At 33.4% G+C, this 17,735-nt stretch overlaps 7 protein-coding genes and 1 non-coding gene across 8 annotated transcripts; 2 read left to right on the forward strand and 6 right to left on the reverse strand. All coding sequences in view use genetic code 12, as the record gives it.

Annotated features, from left to right (window-relative positions):
* Positions 1 to 846: 846 nt before the first annotated feature.
* On the reverse strand, positions 847 to 2,667 carry DFJ63DRAFT_282362 (uncharacterized protein; the record flags this gene model as incomplete). Its single annotated transcript, XM_064904641.1, has 1 exon — positions 847 to 2,667. A coding segment is annotated over one exon (1,821 nt), but the record flags the coding sequence as incomplete, so codon positions are not given.
* Positions 2,668 to 2,823: 156 nt separating this feature from the next.
* On the reverse strand, positions 2,824 to 5,941 carry RAD2 (ssDNA endodeoxyribonuclease; the record flags this gene model as incomplete). The annotated part of the gene is made up of 2 exons (XM_064905409.1): positions 2,824 to 4,309; positions 4,403 to 5,941. The coding sequence occupies 2 exons, from the start codon at positions 5,939 to 5,941 to the stop codon at positions 2,885 to 2,887; spliced, it is 2,964 nt and encodes a 987-aa protein (XP_064764527.1). The 3' UTR covers positions 2,824 to 2,884.
* Positions 5,942 to 6,485: 544 nt separating this feature from the next.
* On the forward strand, positions 6,486 to 8,252 carry ECM38 (Ecm38p; the record flags this gene model as incomplete). Its single annotated transcript, XM_064907720.1, has 1 exon — positions 6,486 to 8,252. The coding sequence occupies one exon, from the start codon at positions 6,486 to 6,488 to the stop codon at positions 8,250 to 8,252; it is 1,767 nt and encodes a 588-aa protein (XP_064764528.1).
* A 143-nt stretch (positions 8,253 to 8,395) lies between these two features.
* Positions 8,396 to 9,487, forward strand: DFJ63DRAFT_332685 (uncharacterized protein; the record flags this gene model as incomplete). Its single annotated transcript, XM_064907721.1, has 1 exon — positions 8,396 to 9,487. One exon carries the CDS (start codon positions 8,396 to 8,398, stop codon positions 9,485 to 9,487), a length of 1,092 nt encoding a protein of 363 aa, XP_064764529.1.
* A 94-nt stretch (positions 9,488 to 9,581) lies between these two features.
* OSH3 (oxysterol-binding protein related protein) lies at positions 9,582 to 12,266 on the reverse strand (the record flags this gene model as incomplete). The annotated part of the gene is made up of 3 exons (XM_064904634.1): positions 9,582 to 11,575; positions 11,678 to 12,053; positions 12,129 to 12,266. The coding sequence occupies 3 exons, from the start codon at positions 12,264 to 12,266 to the stop codon at positions 9,582 to 9,584; spliced, it is 2,508 nt and encodes an 835-aa protein (XP_064764530.1).
* Positions 12,267 to 13,422: 1,156 nt separating this feature from the next.
* DFJ63DRAFT_332687 (uncharacterized protein) lies at positions 13,423 to 14,982 on the reverse strand (the record flags this gene model as incomplete). The annotated part of the gene is made up of 1 exon (XM_064907722.1): positions 13,423 to 14,982. The coding sequence occupies one exon, from the start codon at positions 14,980 to 14,982 to the stop codon at positions 13,423 to 13,425; it is 1,560 nt and encodes a 519-aa protein (XP_064764531.1).
* A 431-nt stretch (positions 14,983 to 15,413) lies between these two features.
* DFJ63DRAFT_t28 lies at positions 15,414 to 15,485 on the reverse strand. Its single transcript has one exon. It is a non-coding gene; the product is annotated as a tRNA-Gln (tRNA).
* FTR2 (Ftr2p) lies at positions 15,441 to 17,453 on the reverse strand. The gene has a single exon (XM_064903630.1). It carries the CDS (start codon positions 17,058 to 17,060, stop codon positions 15,900 to 15,902), a length of 1,161 nt encoding a protein of 386 aa, XP_064764532.1. The 5' UTR covers positions 17,061 to 17,453; the 3' UTR covers positions 15,441 to 15,899.
* Between the last annotated feature and the right edge of the window lie 282 nt (positions 17,454 to 17,735).

Here is a 17,735-nt window from a genome sequence, read left to right on the forward strand (position 1 = left end):
CTTTCAGTGTAATCATCAGCTACAGCAACTGTAGCACAGAGCAATGCAGCAATAATAGAGAATCTCATTATTCTAAGATGTTTTAATAGCTTTGACAGTAACTTATGAGCAAACAAATCTACAAGAAATCAGTTTATGATTAATGCTGCCAAAAACGCTTCCTTTTATAAAGTACGCGATAAATTATTTTAAAGGGAGTAACTAAGTGAAGTTTTAAAAACGCGATAACTAATCATTTAAAAATGCCTCTGTACTACTATTATCAGAATTATCCTTAGGGTATTGACCATTACCATTTTCATGTTCTTGATCAACTTCATCTTCGGAATCTGATTCTATCAATTCGTCAGAGTCTTCATGTGAGCTATCATCATCAGAATCTTCAGCTTCACTTTCCTCGTCATTTTCATTCTCTTCATCATCATTATCCTCATCATCCTCTTCTTCTTCTTCTTCTTCTTCACCACCAAAGAATTCATCAAGACTTTGTAGACGGTATGATGGCTGTTTCTTTGCTTCTGTGCTTGTACTGGTTATAGAAGAATTAAACTGTTCCGAAGACATTGAACGACTAGATATAACTGGAGGTGAAACTGACTTATTATATGTGGCTGATGAGGTAAAAGAAATTCCACTACCGCTAGCTAATTTATTATGTAAAATTTCAACAGGAGTTCTTATCTTTGCGTTTGGTAAGTCCTTGGCCTCTGACCATTCTGATACACTGAAGAAATTAGCTAGTACTTTAATCAATTCCTTTTGCCTGAGTGCAGCATCATGTGATATAGGAACTGGTTTAGGAACTTGCAAAAATAATGAAGCAAGCTCTGCTTGCTCTTTTCCAGAATTCAATAATATGTTGAACATTCTAGCTCTATCTCTGGTGTCATATGAATCATCGTATTTCGACAAGTGTAAAACGTACTGGAACATTTTAATGTTAATATTGTCCGCCATTCTATCATTGAAAGCGTCCTCGTAATCTCCAGTTTCATTCTTGATTTGTTTCAATTCGTAGGTACATATCTTAGCTGCCAATACTAATATTTGATATCTTACACTTTCTTCCTCCTTTGAGAATGATTTGATTAATGTACGTAAAACATCAGGTCCTATTTCATTTTCCGCAACCACTGTAAATTCACCTATTATCCAAATTATACTGCCCTTCGCATCACTTGCGATATTTAAATTCTCATCTTGGATGATCTTAGATAAACGATGACATGTCTTTATAATGACAGCACGTTCATTCACTATGTTTTCCTTGAAACTATTCTTCTGTTGGAGCAAGAACCTCACCACAGTAATGATTTCATTTAGAATTAAACCTGAAGTAGCATGTATTTGTTTTAGACACCAGTTTAATATGACCTTATTCCATTCAGATGAAAGCTGAGCACAGGCTCCTATGGTCTTGATTGCAGTCTTTGCTACTGTGACATTGTTAGAATTTAATGCATAATATTTTAACTCTTCCAATATGTACTTTATATTCGATTCGTCGGTAAGTGATGATAATATCTCAAGTTTACTCTTTGCAACAAGTACTGAATCTGTAGGGAAAACATAAAATTGTTTGTAAAATTGACCAAAAATAGTTTTATCATATGCAGAAATGTATGTTATTAGCTGCCATACAAAGGAAGCAGTTTGTGGTGAACTAGATTTTGTAATTCTAACTAAAGCATAGTTAGCTTCAAAATCAACAAGTGTTTTTGGAGGTGTTAAAAAGAATAAAGCCTTCACAACACTTAGTATAACACCATCGTTTCTTGAATATACCAAGATTCTCAATGAGTTCAAGAACAATTCTAAATCGGCGTCAAATGAAACTTCGAATGCTACTTGGGGAATATCTTTAATATCATCTGGTAAGTCAATAACTCTCTGAATATCATCAATGTAGAAAAGCTTTGGTTTGGGAAGGAATTTCCTAGAATATTCCACTAAAATGTCTATTAAAAAGCATTGACTCCATTCGTCTAGATCATTCATCAAAGAGCATAAACGACGGAAATTTCCATGAATTGGTTCCCAGATTTTATGTGATTTTGCAAGTTCATCCTTTATCTTATAATATGTTTTAATCGTGGAAGATACGACTTGTGCATCTGAGTCTGATATCAATCTTGATACGTAATCTATGAGCTGTTTCTTCGAACCTGTATGGATATCAAAAACTTTGCCTATTGCAATTGCAGTTGCACTTCTTACTAATGGTGATGGATCAGTTATGGTTCTTTTTATACATAACATAACAATGGGTACAATCGAGGCTATTTTGATTCCTGATAATGCACGAATTGATTTTGCTCTATTGATTGGATTCTTATCGTTCAATGACTTTTGGATAGAATTGATAGATAATAATGCAGTATCAGGTTCAACATCAGCATATCTCGTAAGGTAAATCAACACTAAATTCTTAATTTTAATATTCGAAGTCGTAATATTTTTGATCACATCGGCAAAGTAAGGTAAACCATCCTCTCCCCTCGATATTAATGAGATCACACATTTCATACCATTCAAAACTTCTCGTTCAGTTCTTGAACTCAATAAGTTAGATATTTCTTGTGGTCTCAGAGCACTTGGAGTATCAGTTAGTCTTGAGGATGCTGAAACCGCTGCTTCAATGGTACGATCCTTCGCGGACTCTAACATCGATGATATTTTCGAAAATGAATCAGTCATTGCCCTTGTTATAATATCATAATCCTGCTGTTTAATGAATCAACTTTATATTGGTGCTAGCTTTGCTGTTTAATTTTCACGAATCGCGATTTTCTTAGAGAGAGAGATCACAAAATTTAAAGATGATATTTGCGAGGTAAAAAATACATCAATTTAATGTTACAAATAATACTAATAATACTTAAGTCTAACTACTTAGCTTTTTCCTTTTATTTAATTTACCAGCAGCTGTTTTCATTCTCTTACCAATGTTAAGCTCCTTTCTAGATTGTATATATTCTTGAGGGAAGAACTCACCTATGGTAGACTGGGTACCTTCTGCTTGTTTCTTATTCATATCTCTGATTAATGGGATCATTACCTCATCAACTTCAGATTGACTCCAGCCTACACTAAACATTAGGAATGATCGAATTTGATGTAAATTAGGTACACCCCATTTGAATTCAGTTCTATCATGATCTACTTCTGGAGCCTTATATGCTTGAAAAATAATAGGATCTGGAAATGATTCAGGAAGAAATAACTTTCCATTTCTTATTCTCGTCAATAAACTCTTCTCGAGCGTAGTCATCAGTTTAACATTAGGTGCTTTAAGACTGGTGGTTTTATCATCGTACCATTTTTTGAATCTCTTCATCGAACCAAATTCTGCCATTATTTCCATAGCTAACACGGGACCTATACCCTTTATACCTTCTGTATAATCACTCCCTAAAAGAAGAGCAAATTCGATTAAATTATCCTGGTTTAAACCTAATTTAGCATCTATGTCATCTTGAATGTAACATTCCACATACTGTTTTTGATTGAACATATTCTTGTAAATCCTATCACCGCCGAAAAGGAAACAATCACTATCGTCGGTGATTATTCCGTCAACCAATCCTAACTTGAGCAACTCCGCACATTGCGCTTCAGCTTCCATGGGGGCAGTAATATATGGTATCCCAAATCTTCTCAAAAGTTCTTGAACATCCGTTATCATAGCTTGTGATACTTCATCAGAATCTCTTTTTGCTTTTTGAAGCTTCTCTTGGAGTAGCTGTTCGTCGGTAATGCTGGTATTGATGGTACTGATAGGTATATCATGCGTTTTCTTGATCTGACTACGGAAGTCTTGATGATCATTTTCTTCTGTTATCATCTGGGCTAATAAGTTATTTTCATCTTCTTCTTCAAAATCATAGTCTAGTATCTCTGGTTGTCTTTCAGGTTGACTTTCTTCCGATTCAGAAATATATTCTTCCACTATAACGTCTTTCTTTGTTACTTCTGGTAAAAATGTGACTTCTTCAAGGTCAGAATCTTCAGTTTCTTCTCCTGTTGACTCTTCTTGCAATATATCTTTTGCTTCAGACCATGAAATTAAACCAGCTTGTTCGTCCTCTTTAGCTTTGGAGCTACCGTTTTGACTTTCTTTATGTTCAACAGCCAGCTCTTTATGAGCATTTAATACATTACTGGAGTTGTTTGCGAACCACGAAGGCATCTGTCTAATTTCATCTTTTTGTGTATCCTCGTCAATAATCACATTACTTACTACTGATGTGGTTTCTTCGTTGTTCTTAGTATTTGAAGTTTGATCTTGAGCAATGATATTCCTGATGGGCTCTAATTGTTTTTCTGTCATATTTTTAACAGGAAAATTATTTGTAGGTTTCTTGGGATGTATTTCGTGAACTTTGCCATTATCATGTTTTACAGGGGTGGCTTTTTCTATTGAAATTTCATCATTAGCCGTGGCGATCTTCTTAAGTGGAGTCTTCTCTGACGCATTCTCTGAGAATAGAATAGATTCTCCAAAAGAAAACTCTTCTGGAAATAAACTAAAACCTTCATCTTTTCCATTTTTGGAATTAGTCTCAGGTTTGAATGATACTATTTCTTTGGCCTGATTTTCAAGTAGTTCTTCTTTATTTTTTAGATCTAAGTAGTCCTTCTTCGAATTTTCAATGGCTGACATTATATCTTTTTGATCAAATCCATCATCCATTTGTTGATTATCGTACTGGTCGTATATTGATTTAATCAATGCCATTTCTAAATCTTTTTCTTCTTGTGTTTCATCATCAACATGCAGTTCCAATGGAATTTCTTCAAATTCAGAATCACTATCTATTTCAACTACCTCTGGTATAGGTTTACTTACAATATCAGTTTTGATCGGTTTCGATGTCTCTTCTTTAGTAGGTTTGAATTCATTGCCTTTTTCATCAATGTATATAGGATTGTCAGCCGTTGACTCGTCTTCTTGTAAAGATAACGTCCATCCATTATCATTTTTTACTAATGCATACCTTCTATCTTTATCACTTGCAATTCTTCTAGTAGCATTCCCATCATCACCCATACCAGCAACATTCATTAACTTCTGGGTATAAAAATTTCTCTTTTGAACTTGTTTGATCTGAAATTTCGAAAAATCCATACTATCTTGAAATATATCTTCCAATTGCTCTTTATTATAACCCAATCTCAATCTTGATTTCACTCGTAAATGAGATAGGATCATATATTGGGTTGGTAGGGGTAACTGTTCGAACTCTGCTGAACTTGGATCGACGTCATTAATGTCTATTCCATCTACGTGGTCGTAGTCATATGCTTCTAAAGCAGATTGCATGTATTCTTCTTCTGGCATGATTCTATTATCATCTTTCGACACTCTAAATTCTTTTATATCTGGTAAGTGGAATTCATCTTTCTTTCTAAAACTCTTGGGTAGATCAGGAGAATTATTGATATTAGCATTCTGTGAGTTGGTGATCAGTTGAGGATGATTCATAGGAAGATCTTCGAGATATATAACATCATCATCGTCATCATCGTCGTCATCGACTTTGGCTGTATTACCATTAGATGCCTTCTGAGGGGATGCACCGTTTTCAGCAAGTCTTTGAACATGGATTGCTAATAACTTCTGAGCTGTTTGACGCGTACTTTCAGCATTACCTCTTCTTCTTTCCTTTCTTTTATTAATGGTTTCCCGTTTCAATGGAGGAGCTCCACCATCAAATACAAACACAGGATGTATACCAAAGTACAATAACTTACAAATCCTCCTGAAAAACCCCACGATATGTGATTGAGGTAATGAATTACCTTCACTATCCCTCACTGCTTTCAAGAACTGGTAAATCCAAATTGACGCATCAACGGCTAATTTCTTTCGAGATAACGCATCCAATCGCACTGGTCTCGCAGTGGGCCCTAATATATCCCATAATGAATTAACACCCATGCGATTCCGGCTTGATGTCTAACTGTATAAATGAATAAAGGTCAAAATAGAAACTTGAAATGATTTTGTCTTGTAATTTTATTTTTACTTTTGGAAATTGCGATATTTTTGTTAGCAAGTTGGGTTTAAATGTCTACACTCTTGATTAGTACTACAAAACAACCAACCATTTATCATGATCCAAGTGCTAGATTGTCTAAATTATAGATAGTTAAAATCAAAATTATTTCTCATATATTAAGCATCGGTTGAAGAGCCTAATTGGGATCAAAGTTTGATAGACACAAAAGGGTATGAAAAATTCCGGACCTGTTGTGGTGATTCCGTATGTGCGGCACTTCCCCCAAAGATTAACAATAAAATGAAAAATAGCAAAATCCCTTAGATCATAATCATTATTTAAACACCTCGTTTCCACTAGATTATTAAATCACTTTTAGGGTCTTACTAGTGTTTATAGAAACGGACTATCGCATAGATTGGTTTATTTCAAGTTCATACATATTCCCAATCCACTAATATCGTTCTACCCCGGATTTACAATATGGTTGTTGGTGACGAATTCATTAAGTTTGCCTCTAGAAGATCTACTGTATACTCAGCCAAGGGAATTGTCTCTTCATCTCAGAGTCTTGCCAGTGCTGCTGGTATAAAGATCTTGCAAAAGGGAGGGAATTGTGTCGAAGCTGCCATTGCTGTGGCTGCCGCACTTTGTTTGACAGAACCTGCTTCAACTGGGATTGGAGGAGATTGTTTCGCTTTATACTATAAGTTAGAGGATAAAAATGATCCAAAGAGTGGGAAAGTATTGGGATTGAATGGAACTGGTAGAGCTGCTAAAAATGTCACTCCTCAAGATGTATGGAATGAACATAATGGAGGAAAACCAATGAAGAGAATTCCTTATACATCAGTATTCTCAGTTACAGTTCCTGGAGCAATTGCAGGATGGAATGATGCTTATGAAAAATGGGGATCTAAGAAAGTTTCTTTTGCAGAGATTTTAGAACCTGCTATTGAATTAGCTGAAAATGGATTTCCAGCTGCTGAATTAGCAGCTAGATCTTGGAGAGGAAGTGCAAAGAAACTTAAGGCTCAAAACCCAGGTGCAAACCTTACTTCATTATTAGTAGATGGTGAAGGTCCTAATGAAGGTGAATTGGTTTATAATAAACAAATTGCTGAAGCTTTAAAGTTGATTGCCAAGCATGGAAAGAAAGCTTACTATGAAGGTCCAATTGCTGAAGCCATTGTTAAAACGACTTCTGCTAGAAATCATAAGTTAACTTTAGACGATTTTAAAAATCATACTTCAACTTTTGTTGAACCAATCAAACTCAATTTCCAAGGATTTAATGTTTGGGAAATCCCTCCAAATGGTCATGGTTTAGTAGCACTTTTAGCTCTTGGAATTATTCAAGAACTTCATAATAGTTCAAAGATCAATCTTCATGAATTGAAGCATAATTCTGCTGAGTATTTACATGTTTTGATTGAAGCTTGTAAAATTGCCTTCTATGATTCTGATGAATATGTTACTGATCAAGATTTCAAAGATATTCCAATTGAAGAGTTGTTAAATCCAAAATATTTAAAAACAAGAGCCAATTTATTCAGTCCAGCCAAGGCAATTGATGGTGAATCAATAAGTCATGGAGTTCCAGATCCTAAATTTAAATCAGATACTGTTTATTTCTCTGTATCCGATTCAAATGGTGAAGCTTGTTCATTCATTAATTCAGTTTATCAAGGTTTTGGTTCTGGTATTCTTGTTGAAGATTTTGGTTTCTGTTTACAAAATAGAGGTTCTAACTTCAATTTGACTCCTGGAGAGAATAATTGTTTAGAAGGTGGAAAAAGACCATATCATACTATTATTCCTGGTATGATTACTAATTCTGATGATTCCTTATATGCCGCATTTGGTAATATGGGAGGTTTTGCTCAACCAGTTTGTCATGTACAACATGTTCTTAATTTGACTTTGTTCAATTTCACACCACAACAACTGATTGATTCACCAAGATTTATTCTTGACTCTGATGGAAATCCAGAAACTGATAGAGGTAAGGGTGCAGACGGTCCAGTAAGCACACCAATTACCATTGTTAAGTTGGAAGAAGGTATTTCTGCTGATGTTATTGATAAATTAAAGAAGTTAGGACATGATACTGAATTGATCACTGGATTTGCAAGAGGAACCTTCGGTCGTGCTCAAATAATCAAGAAAGAAATTAAAGAAGGTAACAAATTTGTTTATGCTGGTGGTTCAGATTTAAGAGGAGATGGTGCCTCTGTTGCTTTAGGTTAAACTTTTATATTTAGATAGACTATATATTTCAAAAATAAAATTATTTTTTTCGATTTTCGCAGCTTTTACAACTATATATTTTGGCAACCAAATTATAAAAAATTAAGCTTACTTATGTCTTAGAAATTGGCGGCTAAGGCAAAATGCATTCAATTAGTTCAATTAGTCAAGTACTTGAAGAGAATGATACATCAGGTGCTCTTATAGAGATATCAGAAGAGACAGTTCATACCGCTGATGTTTCAGTCAAATTAGAAAGTATTAATCAAGATTTAGTTACAGTCTCTCCCGATGGAAATGAAGCTGAAGAAGAAATTCCAAAACCGAAAGTTCTGATAATTCCATACATGCCAGGAAAACCAAATGCCGGTTGGTATATGGAGTTTAGAAATAATAAACAATTCTGGGAACTGTTAATGACTAACTGGAAAACTAGAGTTTTTGTTTCAAAAATTGCCAGAAAGGACTATTATTCATGTAAATGGTTTAAGACCACCAAAGCCATTCGTGAAAGGCATCAAATGGGTTATGCACTTCCATTGTTTGCAACAACTCAACCTTGGATTTCATTTAATCAATTCTTCACCGTACATAAATATTTTGTGAATGAAGCTACCTTCTTACAACATGGATTCAGAGAAAAGAAAGATCAATTTGTATTTTGCAAAGTTAGGTGGTATTTACGCTTGGGTTATATTACTTATGTCTTAAGCTTTAGTCCAGATCCAGATGATATTACCAAAAATTTTGAAATCACTATGTACAAGGTAGGTTATAATTTTGACTATGAATATAATAAAATTTTCTACAGATGGTCAAAAAGTGTGGGAATAAACTATAGGTATTATCTAACTAAGTTAAAAGATAATGAAAAATCATTGGCACATATTTATGACAAAATCAACCATAATATCGATATTCCTGAAGTCATCGAAAATCCATCAACTGAACAAGTTCATCAGAAAACTCTTGACTTCATCTGCAAACAGGTAATTTTCAAAGCCCCTCCCGAAGCTATTGGCTACTTAGATGACGCCTATCGGTATGGTGACGAAAATGCAATCTTAAACATCCATGCGGACAAATTCAGTTGCAACATTGATCGTCAAAGTATATTCTCAGTCGATTTAGAAATTAGTGTTCATGTATGTACTTCTCTTGTTCTTAAAAAGATAGAGGAATTTATTGGCGCCGATAGAGCAAGAGAAAGAAGAGAGTACAGTCCTCATCGTTAATAAAATCTGATTAATTATCTATTTTGATTAACCAAAATTACTATAAATAAAGATATAACACATATGGCAGTATTAAAATTGTAGCATAATTTGTCTACCACAATTCGAGCAAGTCATCCCAATCTTGATTTTTTCTTCTATTCCAGTAACTCTTTTCACCTCTGACATAAACCCATTCACTGTTATCAGGAGCATCGTCACCGATTTGTTTGAAGAATTTTGGAACGTATTCTTCACCAGACAGTTCTAACTCTTTTCTTCTGCCTCTTTGGGCTTCTTCAAGTTGTACTTTTACTTCTTCTGCTTTTTCAAGTTCTCCCTTCAAATAAATTTGCATATCTGGTCTTAATCTTGAATCGGTAGGAGCAATTTTACCTTTTTCAATTGGAGAAATTTTACTTAATTGACCTGCAAATTCAGTAAAACCAAACTTCTTAACTGCGTTTGGTAATAATTCACCACATTCCCAAATCAATTTTTCAGTAGTATTGGTCTTCAACGTTAAAGATTCAGTCCATTTTCCACTAACGGTATATGCCAATTCTTTTTTACTAGGATTGAATGCTTTAATATTTAAATCTTCAGATCTACCACTGAACATACCACCTTTAGCAAATTCAACAACTGCTCTATAACCACTTGAAGATTTAATCGTTATAGCTGATGAAGGTTCAGTATACTTTTCTCCAGCAATGATATTCTTTAATAAAGTAGAAGGATGAGACCACGTGAAAACTTCATTAGTTTCCTTGACTGTTAATTTCACAACCCCCTTTGTGACAATTTCGGCATTTTTACCCCAAAATGTTTGATTTGGTGATGGACTAAAACTTAAAGTCCATTTTGGTGATTCAACAAAATATGCAAAAACTGGAGGTCTATGACAAACTTTTTCAGAAATTAATCTAATGTTTTTATCTTCTCTGACTAATTCAAAAGTTTCTCCTAATAATGGGTTGAATGGTTTTCTATTGTTACGTTCTTTAACTCTGGCACTTGAAATATAACTGACTGCGAAAGCAGCAATTCTTAAGATTTTTTCACCTGATTCATCAGAAAAAGATGGTTGTAAAGCATTGTCAATCAATTCACAATACTCAAACATTTCACTATACTTTTGTAATGTCGTTAATGGTTCATTCATAGTGACGGGCATAGCAATAGTTGATAAATCCTTTCCGACATTTTTACGGAAAAGACTTAAAATATTTGGAGGTGAATGATTACAAATGGGTATATCGGATTCTCTTTCTACTGGATCATGGGGTAATGGGAATAAAGTGACATCTTCATCACCATCACTTATTTTAACTGTCTCTTCTTCGACGGGAAGAGGTATAATTTCAAGAGGTTCATCATCACTTCCAGATTCTGAAGACGTTGAAACGGCATCTATTTGATCTTCTATTATACTCATTTCTGTTGGAGATTCTGCCAATTTGGTATCAATAAGTTTGGTTGAAATTGAGGGAGCTTGATCTAGTAAGACCACTCCAGTGCTTGTCACATCTAAGTACTCACTGGCATCATAAAAGTCATTCGATGAGACCACTGAAAGAGCATCAACAGAGCTAGGTTTTATTTTTTCTATTAAATAGGTAAGATCATCTTGTAATTCAAGAACTAAAGGATTTTCAGTTTGTAATTTCAATTGATCTAATTTAGTTGACATAGCAATCAAATCATCTAAGAATTGACTTTGATCCAATTCTTCAAATTCATCAGGTTGATCTTTTTCTTCAGCATACAATCCACCTTTTATTTCATTAAATGCATCAACCCAAGCATTAAATTCTTTAACGTTTAAGGCCTTCAAGTTCCAAACTTCCATACCAGAATCTATAATAATTTCTCTTGTTCTAGCATTGGCACTGACAATGGAATGTTTGATAGGCATTTGACCTCTTAATTTATTATCATTAACTCTAAAGTATGATAATGTACCGTATTTATAATTCAATATGAAATATCTTTTGGTAAACCCTTGTAACTTCTTTCTTCTTTTCTTCAATAAGATACTTTGCAACAATTCACCATTTTTGGGTCTTAAAATATTAGTTGAAGTAGGGTAGATGGCTTGTGGCTCATCTTCTTCACTTTCACGAGGAGTATCAGCAAACAGAATTGTTTTAGGATCACGTATGCTTCTCAGGCTTGATTGTCTACCTAATGACAGCTTCCTTCTTGCACCATTGACATTGGTACTATTAGAACTTTCTATGATTTTGCTACTGAAGAATACTTTTTTACCGGTCGTCTTTGAAAATGAATTATCAAAGATAAAGGCGTACATACCTCCTTTAGTGACTTCGAATTTTCCATGGACTAATTCATTAGCAATTAATTTATGATAATTTTTAATGAGTACTAAATCAGAATTAATTAAATTAGTTGAAAAAGTAGATGATCTTGATTTTGATTTGAAGGATGAAGTACTTGAATTGATTTGATTCACTGAAGTGACCGAAGTAGATCTCATACGAGAAGAATTAAGGGAAGATGATGGTGGTTGTATAGGTGGGATCAGCAGATCATTCTCTGGAGTATTATCACCATTATGATGAAGCTGAGGTGAAGAAGATCCATTGCCAGTTGTGATTGATAAATCTGAGGTTGAACCATTGTTGTTCTCCTTCAATACGGATTCCTCATCCTTTCTATATATGGCAAGACCAATAGATTTCTTTAATGGTTTGACTTGCCAATCAATAATTGAATTATCTGGAGCATGAACCCATTTAAACAAAAAATCCTTAGAATGAATCTCTAAAGTTTCCATCTTATCAGAATTTGATTACGGTTGACTTTAACAAAAGGTAGGATAGGTTGAAATATCCAATAATAAGTATAAGTGGTTTGTTTGTTAAGTTGGATCAAAGATGCTGTCAATTTTCAGTTTTGGTGCTGCTATATTTGTAAACACGGTTTCTGTGTCGGATAAATGATGTAAACGACAAAATTTCAGACAGACAGACAAAAACTTAAATAGAAATCTGACACTGACAGAACTGTGAGGTACGAACAAAGAAGTTCAATCAGACACTTTGTGGTATTTATTTATTTATTTATTGGTATACGATGAAAAAGTTGACGTAAAACTTTCAATATATGAATAAACACACACACAGTCGAATGATGGACATGAATTGAAAAAGATATTTACAGCGATTTATACACATATATACATTTTTATTTCAAATCCCAGAAGTTACTAAATAAAGATAAGTTAATTAACCAGTTTCATATGAAATAAAATTTCCTGTTTTGAATTTCTTTTTTGGCTATTTCATTTTAGTGAGAGCGAGGTTGAGAAAAATCTCCCCTCTCTCGCTACATTCATACCAAGAAATAGGGGAGAGAAGCTGCTAATTTTAAATGTTGGCCTAGGTCTAAAATAAATTAGCTTTCCATTGATATGAACACCAGCTTGGGTAATTGCCTTTTTAAGCATGGATAGCTAATTCATGTCTGATGATTGTTTGACCAAACCAGGTTAGTTAGTACCCTGCCTTTCAATCTGAACTAAAAATGTGGAGAAGTTGGACAATAAAATTAAACATTAAGATTAAGCCAACACAACACAACAAATTTGCCATTGTCTGGTAACTACATTTAGTGAGGAGATTTACCTGTATTTAGTGAAAGTTTTGCTGGCCTCCCTGCCAGTTTAACTAATTTTCTGGCTAATTTCTTTTTTTTCCCACTATTCAATTTTTCACCTCCGCAAAAAATCATGTGCTCCAGGGGCACATGATGTGGGAAGAGGAAAACTCATAGATCTCCACGGCTAATTACAATGTCGAATAACGGCTTCTTTAAAATAAAATCTATTTGATTAGCGATTTCATCTTTCATTATTTTATATAATTTGATAGATTATTTATACGTTTATTTCTTTTTCTTTTACATAAATCATTCATCTCATTCATATCTTACTATAACTTTAAATTTAAGCTTAATCTTTCCTCTGAACTAGTTCTCGAAATATCATCATAAATCTCATTACCTAAATCATCTAAAGAATGTAACCCAGACCCATTAGTGCTACCACCAATGGTACCAGGCATACCTCCTAAACTCATACTACCACCAATTCGAGTACTATTTCTGGTAAATAATAAGAACTGTAGCTGTTTACGTAAACTATTAACCAACACTCTTTGTAAATTAAGATCCTCTTTCATCATGAACGAATCATTAATTAGATTATTGATTACCAGTTCTTTATTCGAATTACCTCCCGTCTTAGTATTATTTATGAATGGAATTATCTTATCATTGATTTCAAATTTTAATCTATCCAATTCAAAATTCAAATAGAGTAACTTATCTTGATCTTCAATATTGAATTTGTTAATTTCTTCAATTGATTCATTATATCCTAAATTAGTGATCTTACCTTGAATTATTGAATCAAGAATCTTATTGATTTGTTTTTGTAAATATTGATTATCATTCGTCAAGGTTTCAATCTTATCATTCATCTTTTGAAATGATGGCAATAATTGATTCAATTGACAATTAGTATCTTGTAAATGAATCTCAAGTGAGGTTTGGTTACTGCCTATCCATTTGCATCCAATTTCATGAGCAGGACATCGAATATGTCCTATTTTAGTACAATTCTCTTGATGTTTCTTTAAATTCTTCAACGGTATCAAATCGTTTAAGCATAAATCACAGGTCTGATAATTGAATAAACACTCTTCACTAAGATGAGTCTCTTGAGTGATCTTAGTAATTCTTTCTCTGCAAAAATTACACTCAAAGATTTTATGAATACATTGATCTTCATCTGAATCATCATCATTTAAGAATCGCCTTTCAACAATTAAATTACAGCGTATTATTTCATATTCATCTTCTTCGCTATCTTCACTGGCATCTTCCTCCTGTTCGTCGTCTTCAGCATCAACTTTCTTTACTTTTTGTTTAGTTCTTTTCCCATTACATCTAACTCCAGTATGTCCACACTCTATCAACACATGATGTTCTAATTCCCAACGACTACCAACCCATTCACATCCTCTTTCATAATTCATACAATAAACTTTTAAATCATCAATCAAGTTATTAATCAATAATGGGGTAGGAAATAAATCATTAACATTGGCGCTATCAATTGGAGTTCGGTCCAAAGGACAACAACCAGATAACTTTTGTTCACCATTAACATTAGAACTTGTTGATCCACTCGAACTATCCTTGGCCATTTTAAAACATTCAAAGATACATTCTTTACAAAATGTATGTCCACAAATGGTTGTCAAAGGTTCAATGAATGGTTCTTGACAAATTGGACATAACAAATGATCAATACTCGATTTATACTTGATGTTATTCCTCAAGACTGGCTTTTGGATAGCTACACCATACTTAGCATTGCTCTCACTCGACTTATTTAAGTCAAACGAACTTGGGAAATGTTTTATGGAGATTGTATCATCATACTGGGGTAGTACTTTATCTATCGGTGTACTGGTGGTAGTAGCCATTTTGTTAACACTTTATCTGGGGAAGCAACGTAAAACAACAACCTTTGCAGCTTTAATAATTTCCTCTATATCTCTCCTAAACGATCTTTGGTGATATTGACCATGTATATATTTATAAAAAGGTAAACCCTAGACGGACTTTAGATGTAATTATTAATGGAATTTGATTTGCTTGGAATTATAGATTTAAGTCTGGATTTAAGTGTGCTTTCTAAAGCTCTGTTACAATTTTTTGTATGCGACTTTGTAGCTGGGGAAAAATGTCGTAGTCCAAGGTTCGGCTTGCATCCTAAACTACCACCAATGAAGATCACAACACTACAATAATTCCAACAGGAATACCATTATTCGATTCTTCTGCAGTCTAGGTGTCAGACCACTTACATATTCTCCAAGAATAATAAGAATTTAAAAAAAAAAAATTAAAAAATAGGTCGTACCCGGATTCGAACCGGGGTTGTTCGGATCAAAACCGAAAGTGATAACCACTACACTATACAACCAAGTGTATATATTCTTAAAAATGCTCGCTTTGTGGAGTCAAACCGAAATATATAAACGCTACCAGTTTTTAATTTGTTTTTGAAAAATTTGCACTATCGAACTGTTTAATCTAATTTTACAATCCCTTAGTTTGATCAACAGTTAAATTTTAATGTAAACTACAGCTTTCAAATTGAATTTATGACCCCATACATTTAATTAATATATAAAAAATTATCCCCCTGTTTGAAAATTTCCCCTAAAAATTAAACGACTCGACTCTATAAATAAAATATTGTTTGGACCCAATATATATCTCTTATTTGAAAAAAAAAAATTAAAAAGAAGAAAAGTTGAAATATAAAACTTACTCAAATCTTGAATGTGTGTGTGTGTGTGTGTAAGATTTGAGTTAAGAAATTAGGTATTCAAATTTAATTCTTTCTAGTTTCATCTTCTTTAGAATGAAGAGCTGATAATTCATCATCTTCTTCTGTCACAGACTTGACTTGATTGTTTTTGATTTCGGTAAATAAACGTTCTTTTTCTTCACTAGTTAAAGCAGTTTCTTGATTTTTCTTACCTTTAATATGGTACATTGGATTTAATTCTTTTAATTTCAAATTCTTCATGAATGGTAAATGACCATGTTTTTCTTCATACAACATTAATGCAATAACAGCAATAATGAAAAGCCAGTAAATGTTATAAGAGATGACAGAACCATAAGTGGCAGAATTTTGCCATCCAAATAAGGCATTGAAGATATCCCAACCATGATCAATTTCTGGATTACAACAATTTACATGCCAAACAGATTTTGAAATATCATAAGTACCGGGACCAGAACCATTTTCTGATGCATCACCACCAGTCTTTTTATTATAGACATAAGTTTCGAAATACCAGATACCTCTTGAAAATAAACCAGCAGCAATCAAGTATAAAATACATGTTGAAATAATCAAGAAAATTTGAAGTGATGAACTAGCACCAAAATAATATAAAAGGGCACCAACACCAACACCACAAATCAAACCAACAATAACTGGAATTGGAAAGGAACTAGCAGGCTGACTTAAACCAACACCACCAACGAAGACAACAGCTTCTAAACCTTCTCTAAGACAAGTAATAAATGGTAAAATAAACATGGCATATTTTTTAGTTAAATAACCTAATTTAAATCTACCAAATTTAGTAGTTGGTTCTTTAATTAAAGCTTTTGCTAATTTAACTCTCCATTTTTCTTTCATTTTGTTAACTCTTAACATAGCTAAACCCATTAAAGTAATCAAGACAGTAGCAATTATACAAAAGATACCTTCCCATAAATCTTCAGAACTTGCCCAAATATCATTTTTTAAAGAATAAAATGCACCAATGAAACCAGCACCAATAATGATACAAATTAATACCCCTATAATCGAACCAAGCCAAACTTGTTTTCGTAACTTTTTATAAACCACTGGATCATCCGTAGCTGCTCCTAACCCTTGTTTTAAAAAGGCTAAAAGAACTGAAACAACAATGGCTGCTTCTAAAGATTCTCTGAAGACGACAAAGAAAATTTGTACGTTGAAAACGCTAACCATTCTGATAGGTTTTTATTAAGATCGGTATCTCTCTTGTTCCTACCTATGTGGTGAGTATATTAAACCTTAATCTGAACAAAAAGAAGTGATAGGAGAAAGAGTCGAAAAGACAATTATAGTAAGGGGATAAAGAATTGGACCGGGGGATGGGTGCCAACTTTTTCAAACTATAGTAAACGGTGGTGATTTCAAAAGAAAGGAAATTCCTATAAAAATCGATATTTAAAGGTAAAATCAATTGTAATTTATAGTTTTCAATTGTTCATCGGTTGCTATACCTATCGGTTAGACAATATATTTTGCTTCATTTTAAATCGTCCGTCTTCTTATAATGCCAAGATAAAATTTTGCAGTCCCAAAAACATTTTAAACTCTCATTTATTTTTATGTTTTTTAAATGGGGGCTTTGCAATTGCAAATTGTTAGAAAAAGGCTTAGACTTTGTATACTAATTGAATTGCCCCTTACCACAACTTATCAAGATATACTATCTATCAATTATAATAGAATCTAGTGATATCCATGGTAATCATACCTCTTACAAATTTAGTAAATCGGAATACTCGCAAGTTCCACTAAATTAAGTTTTTTCAAAAGTATGCAATCAAAATATCACCATTCAATCGCAATCTTAATATTTCTTGGCTAATCATTAAACTTTATTTTATTACATTA

This window comes from Scheffersomyces coipomensis, assembly GCF_036884675.1.
Source record: "Scheffersomyces coipomensis strain NRRL Y-17651 chromosome Unknown DFJ63scaffold_1, whole genome shotgun sequence".
In the NCBI taxonomy this organism is placed as follows: domain Eukaryota; kingdom Fungi; phylum Ascomycota; class Pichiomycetes; order Serinales; family Debaryomycetaceae; genus Scheffersomyces; species Scheffersomyces coipomensis.